The sequence below is a fragment of the Myxocyprinus asiaticus genome, chromosome 23, assembly GCF_019703515.2.
Source record: "Myxocyprinus asiaticus isolate MX2 ecotype Aquarium Trade chromosome 23, UBuf_Myxa_2, whole genome shotgun sequence".
NCBI lineage: Eukaryota > Metazoa > Chordata > Actinopteri > Cypriniformes > Catostomidae > Myxocyprinus > Myxocyprinus asiaticus.
In genome coordinates, this window is record NC_059366.1 from 29,968,815 (window position 1) to 29,981,936 (window position 13,122).

The 13,122-nt window shown below is 38.3% G+C and overlaps 1 protein-coding gene across 1 annotated transcript in view; it reads left to right on the forward strand.

Annotated features, from left to right (window-relative positions):
• The window catches only part of LOC127414291 (testican-2-like), a 46,574-nt gene that overhangs the window by 32,058 nt on the left and 1,394 nt on the right, over positions 1-13,122 (forward strand). Inside the window, exons 6-8 of the mRNA XM_051652229.1 lie at positions 4,151-4,270; positions 5,456-5,674; positions 9,622-9,684. Of these exons, the coding sequence (XP_051508189.1) occupies positions 4,151-4,270; positions 5,456-5,674; positions 9,622-9,684 (402 nt within the window). The remainder of the gene's footprint in view (positions 1-4,150; positions 4,271-5,455; positions 5,675-9,621; positions 9,685-13,122) is intronic.

The window sequence follows — 13,122 nt, forward strand, 5'->3', positions numbered from 1 at the left end:
GATGTGTTGGATAAATATAAGAAAGACTAAACTGTGTATTGCACATAGTTATTGCTCAATGGGGCAATTTAACTGTTCATGAGATGGATAGCCTGAGGGAAAAAACTGTTCCTGTGCCTGAAGGTTCTGGTGCTCAGAGCTCTGAAGCGTCGGCCAGAAGGCAACAGTTCAAAAAGGTAGTGGGCAGGGTGAGTGGGGTCCAGAGTGATTTTTCTAGCCTTTTTCCTCACTCTGGAAGTGTATAGTTCTTGAAAGGTGGGCAGGGGGCAACCAATAATCATCTCAGCAGTCCGAACTGTCCTTTGTAGTCTTCTGATATCTGATTTTGTGGCTGAACCAAACCAGAGAGTTATTGAAGTGCAGAGGACAGACTCAATGACTGCTGAGTAAAACTGTATCAGCAGCGCCTGTGGCAGGTTGAATTTCCTCAGCTGGCGAAGGAAGTACAACCTCTGCTGGGCCTTTTTCACAATGAAGTCAATGTGGGTCTCCCACTTCAGGTCCTGTGAGATGGTAGTGCCCAGGAACCTGAATGACTCCACTGCTGCCACAGTGCTGTTTAGAATGGTGAGGGGGTCAGTGTTGGGGTGTTTCTCCTGAAGTTCACAATGATCTCCACAGTTTTGAGCGTGTTCAGCTCAAGGTTGTTTTGACTGCACCAGACAGCCAGCTGTTCAACCTCCCTTCTGTATGCAGACTCATCGTCATCTCAGATGAGGCCGATGACAGTGGTGTTGTCTGCAAACTTCAGGAGCTTGACAGAGGGGTCCTTGGCGATGCAGTCATTGGTGTAGAGGGAGAAGAGTAGCGGGGAGAGCACACATCCCTGGGGGGCACCAGTGCTGATTGCACAGGTGCTAGAAGTGAGTTTCCCCTGTCTTACAAGCTGCTGCCTATCCGTCAGAAAGCTGGTAATCCACTGACATATAGACATGGGAACAGAGAGTTGGTGTAATTTATGCTGGAGTATAGCTGGGATGATGGTGTTGAAAGCCAAACTGAAGTCCACAAAAAGGATCCTTGCATATGTTCCTGGTCTGTACAGATGTTGCAGGATATGATGCAATCCTATGTTGACTGCATCATCCACAGACCTGTTTGTTCGATAAGCAAATTGAAGGGGATCTAGAAAGGGTCCAGTGATGTTCTTCAGGTGGGCCAACACCAGTCTCTCAAATGATTTCATGACCACAGACGTCAGGGCGAAGGTCTGTAGTCATTAAATCCTGTGATTTTTGGTTTCTTTGGGACAGGAATAATGATTGAGCGTTTGAAGCAGCATGGGACTTCACACTGCTCCAGTGATCTATTGAAGATCTGTGTGAAGATGGGGCCAGCTGGTTAGCACAGGATCGAAGACATGCTGGTGAGACGCCATCTGGGCCTGAAGCCTTCCTCGTCTTTTGTTTCCGAAAGATGCGGCTCACATCATCTTCACAGATCTTAAATGCAGGTTGAGTAGCAGGAGGTGGGTTGCAGGAGGTGTTGGTGTTTGTGTGAAGTGAAGGTCAGGGTGGGTGTGGGGTGTGAGATTGGGCCTTTCAAATCTGCAGTAGAACACATTCAGGTCGTCAGCCAGTTGTTGGTTCCCTACAGGGTTGGGGGTAGGAGTCCTGTAATTTGTGAGTTGTTTCATGCCACTCCACACTGATGCAGGGTCGTTAGCTGAAAACTTGTTTTTCAGCTTCTCAGAGTATCTTCTTTTAGCCACTCTGATTTCCCTGTTCAGTGTGTTCCTGGCCTGATTGAACAAGACTTTATCCCCACCCCTGTAAGCATTCTCTTTGGCCTGACGAAGCTGCCTGAGCTCTGCTGTGAACCACGGTTTGTCATTGTTGAACTTTAAATAAGTCCTAGTAGGAATGCACATATCCTCACAGAAACTGATATATAATGTAACAGTATCTGTGAGCTTGTCCAGGTCTGTGGCTGCAGCCTCAAAAACATTCCAATCCGTGCAATCGAAGCAGGCTTGTAGTTCCCGCTCTGCTTCATTGGTCCATCTCTTTACAGTCCTTACTACTGGCCTGGTTGATTTTAATTTCTGCCTGTAGGTTGGAAGAAGATGAACCAGACAGTGATCAGAGAGTCCCAAAGCTGCTCTAGGGACAGAGTGATATGCATCCTTTATTGTTGTGTAACAATGATCCAGTATGTTCTTGTCTCTGGTGGGGCATGTGATGTGCTGTTTGTATTTGGGCAGTTCACGTGTGAAATTTGCTTTGTTAAAATCCCCAAGAATAATAATAACTGAGTCCGGGTATTGTTGTTCCATGTCTGTGATTTGCTCAACCAGCTGTTGCAGCGCTATGTTCAAACACGCGTTTGGTGCGATATACACACTCACCAGAATAAATGAGGAAAACTCTACGGTGAGTAGAAAGGCTTACAGTTAATAAAGAGTGCTTCCAAATTAGGACAGCACATCCTCTTTAATGTTGTTACATCTGTACACCAACTTTCACTGATATAAAAGCATGTTCCACTGCCTCTCTTTTTCACTGTTATTCTATCACTAAATATTTTAACTTCATCAAACACTTTAAATATTGTTGAATTTAACAAACACAGTAGGCTTCTACACTACATATGCAAGGGTTTGGTGAAATTCGGCAAAGAGTTCAGGCAGTTCTGGCTCGTGCTGCTATATCTTTTCTAAATAATCTGAGTGATGAAGTGCGTTCTATTCAGAAGTGATCATCCCTACACCCTATTTCCTTCAAAGACTTTACCCTCCATTGTGAGAGCTTTGAAAGCTGAAAGATGTGGGGCTCAAAAATAGTGGTCATTTGGTAATTTTTTGGGAAATTCTGTTTGGAACGACCCTACAGCTTGGCTACCATTATTATTCTTACATCGAAAAGCCCTGCTAAGGCATCATTTAAGCCTTTTCAAAGTGTACAAAAATCCTCTAGACTACTTTATATTGACAGAATATTGAAACTGAGCTACGAGTCTGTTTAGGAATGTTTGTAATTTCAAACTTCAGCAGTCAAAACTTACACACCCGTCCTTTAATCTGCTTTAAGATGCTCTCTTCTTTCTTTTTTCTTTCTTTCTTTCTATCTTTCTTTCTGGTAAACCTGTAAAAAAATATATATATATAAATTCAAGCATTTAGTGTGTCTCAACAAACTTTATGTATCTATGCTAATCAATGCTTTTGAACCACAAAAATAAAATATCAATATTTTCTTTTCCCCAACCACCTAAGCCAAATTATTTTTGTAATGTAGGGCAAACATGCAGTTATAGCAATGAATAGTATAATAAACATTTTTGTTCGACAGCCCTTTTATACAAAGAATAAAGCTTAACCATATAAAGCATAACATATGAAATAATTTTTTAAACCTGTTTAATCCTATTTTTCTATAAAATGATTAAATGTTAAGCACGTTGCTTGAATTCAATAAATACTAATTTTAAAATATCAGTAACAAGATAAATGTTATTGTTAATTTTACTTTACCAAAATCAGCAAATATTTCACTTAAAAAAGATGAGCGCATCAAAATATGAAGGTAGCTATTTTGGAAATTATTTTACAAGGTCTTCTATTTCCAGAAGAGCATGGAAACTTTCATCAGGCGGCATTATAACATTAAAAATTGTATTAGAAACAGGAAGGCAAAAGGGTCCTATAAGAGGGCTGTGGGCTCTCATAGTCACAGGGCCATGGTTTTTTTATTTTTTTTTTTTTTTTTTGAAGTTAATGGGCTGTGAGACCTTGCAGTCCAGGGCCCCTGGTAGTCAAGGACCCCTGGGCACTGGCTCCATTGGCCCAGTCCGTAATTCACCTATGGGTACATGGCCTGAAAAGTTTGGTATAAAGCAAGCTTTTAGGTTGACATGATCATATTTTGATAATAAGAAACAGTTCTGTTCTGATCTTGCTTCTGCTCTTTCTTTAACAAAGACTTTATTGATTTATTAACAGACTCAGTGCTCCACTCTGTCTCTCGTGTTTTCTTTCTGAAGTTCTACTGACTTTGATTATGTTTGATTTATGTCTGCAGTGTCCGTAGGCTTGTCAAATGTGAAGAAATAAATCAGGACACAATTGGTCCTTCACTCTGTTATACAAACATTTGCCAACACTCCCTCCTCTTCTTCTTTTTTCTTTGTCTCTGTCCTTCTCTCTCTATAGAGAGTTGCACAGGGCAGGACCTGGCAGATCTGGGAGATCGCCTTCGGGACTGGTTCCAACTGCTCCAAGGCAACGGCAAGCAGAACAGCACAGGGAATTCTGCAGCCAGTTCTGCATCAAGTGAGGCTCCATTTAGTTAATTTAGCCAATGCTTTTATATACAGTAATATCTCGGAACTGAGTTAAAGCAGCATCCTATACACACAGACTACTGATCAGCAATATACCTGATATGACTCTGACTCTAACTTCCTTGTAGGAACATTCTGTACTCTGATTCATTGTGTAATACAATTTGTTGACTACACTGCAAAACATAATTTTTATAATTAGTATTTTATCTGCTGAGGTATTTGCCAGTGGGGTAAGAAAAAAACCTTGCTTTCCCTTTTAATTAAGTTTATTTTCTTACCCCAATTTTTTTTTTCTTTTTTTCCCCTCTTTCAGCATAAACCTCACTCAGTTTTGTTAGATTTCTCTAAAAGCAAGACTTAATAATGTAGATCATTTTGCTTGTAAAATTAATGTATATATTTTTTAAGGATGTTGGGAAACAAGACAGAAATACTGATAAAAGTAGCCACAAATAAAACGGTTGCATAAAATTTTGTATGGACCAGTAGACTCTTATGTTTGAATTGTTTCCTTCCTTATGAAGCAGCATTTTTCCCATGAAAAGCAGTTTTGTGAAAATTGTGAAATGCCATGCTTTACCACTTCATTTGCTCCAACTTCAATTTAAAATGCACATTCTATGGCACAAATATGGCCAGATTCACCACATGCCTCATCAGTTCTTAAACTAGCTGTGCTTAAATCTATACTTCTCTTCTTTTTATTCTATTATTTACTCCTGTTTTATGTGTAAAAAGATCCCAGTGTTTAGGCCATTTGACCTGTTCATATCATTGATCTGCTGTTCACAGATCTGGTTAACAGTCATAATTAATATTTATGCCTTGTATCATTTATTTGTTTGTAGGATCAGTACGTTGTTAAATACTGATTTTTAAACATAACTACTCGAGAAAAAAGAAAAAAAGAAAAATGTGTCTGCCCATGGCTTCCATTAGTGTGATTTAGAATCTTATAAACCCTATTTTATACCAGTTTGTTTTTTAAAGGAAGTTGATTGAATTTTTACAACTGCCATTTCTGATTAGAGGCAATCAGCTGTACTGATAAAGATGCTGGTGGCTCTCATTTGCCAATTTGGAAAGTGAGGGAGTGTTATGACTTACAACAGTTAGTATTTCTTTGTAAACAAGTACTTTGAAACGTACCTGTGTGATTGTTTCTGCACAGTTCTGGACCAGACTCTTGTTGCATCCTGTAAGGACTCTATTGGCTGGATGTTCTCTAAGCTGGACACAAACAATGACCTGTATCTGGACCAGGCTGAGCTGGCTGCCATTAATCTGGACAAGTATGAAGTGTGCATACGGCCCTTCTTCAACTCTTGTGACTCTTACCACGATGGAAAAGTTTCCACTGCCGAGTGGTGCCTCTGCTTTTGGAGAGAAAGTGAGTTGTCATTATCTATACACAACTTAACCAGATCTCAATAGCTTTTTCTACTAAAATAATAATGAAATATTCTTTCGAATTTTCATTCATCTTTGGAATGATTAGCATGTTGTGAATTGTTTATTGTAAATAAATTGCACAACCCTGCTGAAAAGATTTTAGTTTAGACCAGAATTAATTTTCATACCAGGTAAAATTTATGCTGGTTAGTGCTGGTTTGGTGCTTGTCTGTAGCCAAGCTGCTCACCAGCAAAACTTATTTTTTGGGGAAGCTGATTAAGCTAGTTAAAAAACCTGATGGGGACACTAGCACAACACGGCATCCTTTGCTGGGATTGCATCCAAAACACAAAATAAGCTGGCGACCAGCTATTTTGGTCTTTTCAGCAATAAACAGGCTTAAGATGAGCATTAAAGTTGAACCTAACTGTCACTTTTAACATTAGAAGATTTTGAACTTTCTTTTGGAAAATTTAAAGTCATGAAATTGTTGCCAAGGCATTGCACATTTGTGCTCTGCACCCTGCTGGTCAGTGCCACAGTCCACAGTTTGATCTGCTTGGTTATATCAGCATGACAGAAGGGGGACACATGGCAAACATCGGTGCCAGCTCTAGTCAGTGTTGAGTGTGTTGAACACTGCAACAGAGAGTTGAGAATTTAAAGACCCAGTAAAATGGTTTAACGAGTGCAGTTTTCTTTCCTGTATTGACATATTTCCTATTGAAACAGGAGGTTTGGGGCAGGACATATCATCACATGATAACACGGGAAATCGGCATGCTGCTGATTGTTCATGTACCCTGAAAGCAACCCCATTCTGCCAAAATACTGACCAGTGCCATCCCCCATCAGACATTTTTGCATCAACTCAAATGTTCAACTTTCCATGTGGTGCTACTGTGTGTTGCGTGAGTAATATCTGAGACACGGGTTCTGGTTGCATAGAAATCGGGAAGTAATTGCATTCTAGCAAACAATTGTGAGCACAATTTGGGGGTTGCATTTTCACTCTAAAATTTCATTTTTACTCCTCTGACTGTTTGGTTTAGTTTTAGGGTTTGGGTTAGGGGGTAGGTAACCCTAAAATATGTATCCTGTTGACTGTATTACATAATTTAAAACTAAACATACAACTCGTTTTTCCACCACCATGTGAACATTTCACCCAGAAACTGGTCAATGGGCACTTCCAGCTTCTGCCACTAGGGGCAGTGGTTAAAATTTTGGTAAGCATAGACCGATTTCAGTAGCAAAACTTTTGACCTCCTGTCCCCGAATTCACAGTGGGATCAGTCTGCATGTTTAAGGGCTTGAATACCTTTTTAAAATTAGATTTACGTCACAGCCATGAATCATGATTTAATTAATTCCTTACATTTATATTGCGCTTTTCTAGGCACTCAAAGCGCTTTACATAGTATAGGGGGAATCTCCTCAACCACCACCAGTGTGCAGCATCCACCTGGATGATGCGACGGCAGCCATAGTGAGACAGAACACCCACCACACACCAGCTGTTTGTGGAGAGGAGAGAATAGAGTTAGATGATTTGCTACTTGCTATTGCTAGGTAGAAGCAGGTGGTATTAGGGGATGAAATCCTCATTCCAGAAGGCATTTGATTTGACAAATATTTATTTTGCAAGATGAGTCATCAATATTTTTTACCCATTTTTCTCGGAAAAGAAAGACTGTAAATTTTAAATGTGTATATCTAAAGTTAGTTTTGACAACTGTAAGGTACAAGACATGGACTCAAAGCTGAAAAAGACATGGACTAAAGGGCACTAAAGTTCAAAGGATTTCATGGGGTCTTTAAAATCTGAAATGATGTGTGAATTAGGTTAGAGGGGTTGTATATTTTTTTTTATCACAAAGACTAGGCAAAGATACTGCAGTGTGTGCAGTACTCACAGGACTAACATCAAAGATTAAGACACTAGTCAACGGAGGTAGGGCTTTAGGAAAATACATCCATCTATGTGCAGAGTTTTTGAGACGTACGCCACTAACCCATTCAGCTTTCTCTGGATTAAGTTTAATTGGTTTTCTAAATATAATCAAACATTGACGAGGGGGTAACTGAACCATATGTGGGATGTTTGGATTACTGTAATCCAAATCTTTTATTTCCTTCAAAAACCCAATCACACCCCCTTTGGCTATAAAATGAGAGATGAGAGAGTGATGGATGGTCTGAGTTGACCTTTAGTTGTTTGTGGCGTGCTGGGAGAGTGATTTGAAGTACTTATTTGAAGAGATGCACAACTCTGCTGTATAAACTGTATGTGTGGAGGAATTGGTATTCAGTGTGTGTTGCTAGGGTGACTGACAGTATGTATGCGTGTGTATGTGTGTTTGTGTCAGCGGTATAGAGCGTGGATCTGTTTGCATGTGCATGTGTTTATCAGCAACATGTTATACATATTAATGAGACTCATCAGTGTGTGAGTGTGTATGTGCGTTCTTTTGTCTTTGTCTGAGGAATTCCTTTCAGTTGTGCCCTGTGTGTAATGTATGTGTGTTTACTTAAGCCATGGAGCATGGCAGGCTTCTTCACACAAACAGACATATGCTTCACTCTGCATCCCACTGGGGAGGCACAGAGCTGTATCTCAGCTACACACACACACACACACAATTGTTTAATGTGATTCAACTCGAAATGTGGCTGGCCACTCTCCTCTCTCATGAGGAGGGCACAGTTGCTTTTGGCCTGTCAAACTTTGTCTTCCCCTTGTATTTCCCCTGGTGAATAGGAAATGGCCACTGCAGAGGGAAAAACAACATCACTGTTGGTTGTTGACAGCCTGCTCAGGCTCAAACTCTCTGGAACTGACAACACACGACCAGTCAGAGAGTTTTTTTTTTAGACTGGACCAGCCCAGCCCAGCCCTCTCATGTACTGTAGCTGTAAAACATGATTGTTTTGAAGCATTGGCTCAAATTCTTGTACTACACAGGCTTTTTGCTGTTATAACTTTGATTTTGTAAAGGAATTGTTAACACACTCTTGTTGTTCCAAATCCGTATGACTATCTTACTTCCATAGAACACAAAAGGAAATATTTGACTAAATGCCCAAGCTGCACTTTTCTATGCAATGAAAGTGAATGGGGACTGTGGCTGTCAAGCTCCAAAAAAGGACAAAAAAGCACCATGAAAGTAGTTTATACGACTTGTGCGTTACATTTAAAATCTTCTGTAGCCATATGATAGCTTTGTGTAAGAACAGACCGAAATATAAGTCATTATTCACTGAAAATCTTTCTTGACAGCCGTTGTCACCATTGAATTGTCTTGTATGGAAAGAACATCTTAAAAAAAATTAACCATAAAAGTATTTCTTCCAACTCGTGCACTATATTCTAATGTGATAGGCCATGTGATAGCTTTTTTGAGAAACAGACAGAAATGTAAGTTGGTCACCATTCACTTACATTGTATGGAAAAAAGCAGCTTAGACATTCTTCTAAATTGCTTCTTTTGTGTTTGATGGGAGAAAGAAAGCCATACAGATTTGAAATTACATAATTGTTAATAGACGATGACAGAAGAAGCCCTTTAATATAGTGTAGAAAATGTTGTAAACTTCACCACAGGTCATTAAGGTGGAACTCACAGTGTGTAAATATTCAATAATGAATGTTCATTTATTCAAATATTCTAAATCTACCCAAAGCTAGTTGTATTGCTTAAAATTTAATTTACTCTTTCTTTCGAGAATTACTGTATATTGGCATTATAATGATATATTGTGCCACTTGTAAATGCAGGTGTGTTTGGGTGTGATAGTGTGATTTGAGTGCGGCTACATGGAGAGCAGCTCTAGTGTAATACTGCATTATCTGAGAGTTGGTGGGGGAGCTTGTGTGAAGCATTTGTCTGGAGGAGATTAGTGCTGGCTCTTCCCTAAAGGCACTGATTATTTTTCTTCCTCAGAGCCTCCCTGCCTGGCAGAGCTAGAGAGAATCCAAGTGAAGGAGGGAGCCAAGAAGAAACCAGGTAAGAATGAATGCTCCGCTGAGTCTCTGTTCTATCTTGGGAAGAACAAGTTAAGGTGTGAAGGAGAGGAACAAAGGCAATAGAACAATAGTAAGACAATAGATCACGAGAAAGTGAATATATGAGGGCATTTTATACAACTGGAAGAAGAAAGGATGAAGAAACGTTAATGAAAGTAAAATGTTTAATGTTCACAAAATGTACTTGAACTCAGCACGTCTCATAGTAAAATCATATGGCTACTGCAACTTTATTTTCAGCATTAATAATCTTGCTGACATATGAACTATTTTAGTTTCATGTCATTTTAGTTTTCCGATTACTTTGTTTTAACTATTGAAGATTATGACAAATATTTATACAGCAACAGTTTTCATCTCAGTTTTAGTTTACAGTAATAACCCTGAAAGCAGTAGTGTAGTCTCGGGCATACGCAGGCATACGCCATATGCCCACCTATCTTTCTTAGAATTTTGCGTATGCCCACCTAAAATGAGTGATGATACGTATGGCTGCCAGAACAACGATTAGGCTTTTGACCAGGAACTTTTTTAACAACTAACGCGATGTCGTTGCACCGTTTTTTTTTTTTTCTTCTTTTTTTTTTTTTAGTGTGTATGTGTGTGTACAAAACTTCTCTCTAAATGCGCACAGAGCTGTGCAACTGATAGCACTGGCAAGACAGACAGAGCAACTAAGCTGATCCACCAATCAGAACGTTCATTTCAGATTGGATATTTCCTAACCAATCATATTTTCCGTTTCAGTAAGGAGTGGGACATTTCCAGCGTCTAATGCTGATGCACAAGCATCCCTGTAAATTAATTTCCCTGCTAAATGTAAATATACAGTATATATACTGTATATACCTGTATGTATGTATGTATGTATATATATATACATGTAAATGTAACTTATGCAATTAAATTTTGTGAAAATAATGCATGTTAATTGCACCCGTGCAAATTTTTTATGCTCTTTGCAAATTGTTGGACAACTGTGTCCCATAATTATAGCCAATCAAATGTCTTTTTTTTCTTTTCTTTTTTGCCTTTTACTGCAGTTGGTGGTGCCTTTTAATATCAAATCATTTCAATTTATATTTCTAAGTAGGAAAACAATTTCACTATACACAGAAAAGCACATTATAGTACACAAATAAAACAAATAACCATTAATTTGTATGTAGGCTATATGGTAATACAAGATAACCTGTTAACTTTAACATTACTACACTTATATTAACTATACAATGCTTAACAGTTTATTGCGTATTTTGTATGTATTAGTTTATTAATCAGAGCAATTATAAAGTAAAAAAAAAAAATTTATAGTAGCCTAATGAAAGGAACATTAATGACACCTATTAATTTAAATACATATAATATACATACATACATATTTAACATCAAGTTACCATACCATTCAAGGGCGTTGCAGCTGTGGGGGACATTGGGGACTCTGCACTTTTTCAAGCTAAACCCATACTAAGTCCAAATGGTGGATTATGTTTTCTTTGCGTTTTGTTATTTTTGGCTGATTGAGCAACCATCCAGCCAATCACAGTTGAGTTTCATGAGCCGAAACAACCCTTACATAATAGGCCATTAGTCAGATAGTCTAATCAACACGGCTCCGTTTATTTCTACAAAGTTGCTTTCAACAATGCTAATTTATCCATGTTTTTTATCGGCATTGATGTTGATCTAAATTAATAATCTAAAGATGAGGAACACACAAATGAGAGTTAATTACCGGCATATCGTTCTTGATTGGCAGCATTACGTGAATGCTGCAGGAAAAAAAAAAAAAAGAACAATCGTTTTAAGCACACATTGTAAGTGGAGTTTATTCTGCACCTAAGTCTTCATTAAGTTACGGTTTTTACATTATGTTTGTGAGGTAATGGTTTGATCGGTTGTTTTTGCCAATTTAAGCAGATTACTAGATCTGTGTTAAATATGTAAAACTATTTTTAATATCAACTGCTGTTTTTTACCTCTATGTTGGTGTGCAGTCGACAAACTGTAGGAAAGTAGATAGATCTGCTGTATTCTTAGAACATTTTACTGAAGTGAATAGATATGTAGACACACCTTTTTTTATACATGAAAACGTATGGTCATTATTTAAATTCTATTAGACTATTCTTGTTGTCTTTTGATAAAAGTCATGCTCAGCAGCTCACAAACTGTAGGGAAAGGATAGATTTGCTTTGTTCTTATTATGCTTAAAACTTTTACTAAAGTCTCTTTGTAGATCTGTAGACATACACATTTTAAAGGATTAAAAATGTATTTTGATTGTTGATTTGGTGACTAACCCATTTCACACAAGACACTCATTTGTCACCACCTTCAGGCATCACCAGAAATGGTCACTGAACGAATCATTAAATGGATCTGGAGGAATTTTGGTGAACGTAATCGAAACACTCGAGCCACTTGGATACATTTAAATCCCACAATGCACAAGCATGGAGTAAAAAATTAAATTGTGCACATGCACAATTGTAATTATTGTAATTGATTAAATAATTTATTCAGGACCAGCTTGTGCTCAGTCTTTTACTGTCATGTGTGATACAGAAGCAAGTGCTCTACAAGATGCCCTTTATTTTTGCAGCTAATTTAGCAAACATTTGCAATTATTTTGCAATACTTGAATTTTTCAAATACTACAAATATTAAAAGTAAATAATATGTATATATTAATATAATACTTAAATCATACTAATATATTAATATATACTGCAATATATTAATACTGCACTGTAAGTGTTGGGTCTGTGCGAGCCACCTTCTGACTACTGCTGAGCCCCCACACACACACTTTTAAAATGACTGCTATGCCCCTGATACCATTGTTCTTAGTAGTGTACTGTACACCATGCCAGCAAGAAACTTACCCTGATATGCATTTTGTAAGTTCATGTGGGGCTATAATTACAACAGCCAATTTTATTTAATTTTTTTAAATGGAAAAATATATTTCTTACACAATTTAAATATGTACTGTATATAAATGTAAATATATGAATTTTAGAGAATGGGTGCATGTCTTTCACAGTATCTCTTCAGCCACTACTACACCACTGCCTGAAAGGGAGGTAAAGTGTAAAACTTGGAAATGTAGAGGGCGCTCTGGCAGGAGTGACTCTAGAGGAGTTTCATTTAACAGATGACAAGCAGGAGGCTGGGATTAGCCCCTAATCAGGTGTGGGGATTAGAGCGCAGCTCCCGGCAGTGGGCAACGCTGCATGTTTGGCTGTACCACTCTAAGGACTCTCCAAGGACATCCTACAGCCTATCAGAGTCAGCCAAAATGCAAAAGCTTTGTGATGTCTCACAACAAACAGCAATTTATGCAATATAACCAATGAGTTTGATCTTCATGTTGAAAGCTTATGTTTAAATCCTTCATTTTATTGGGGAATAG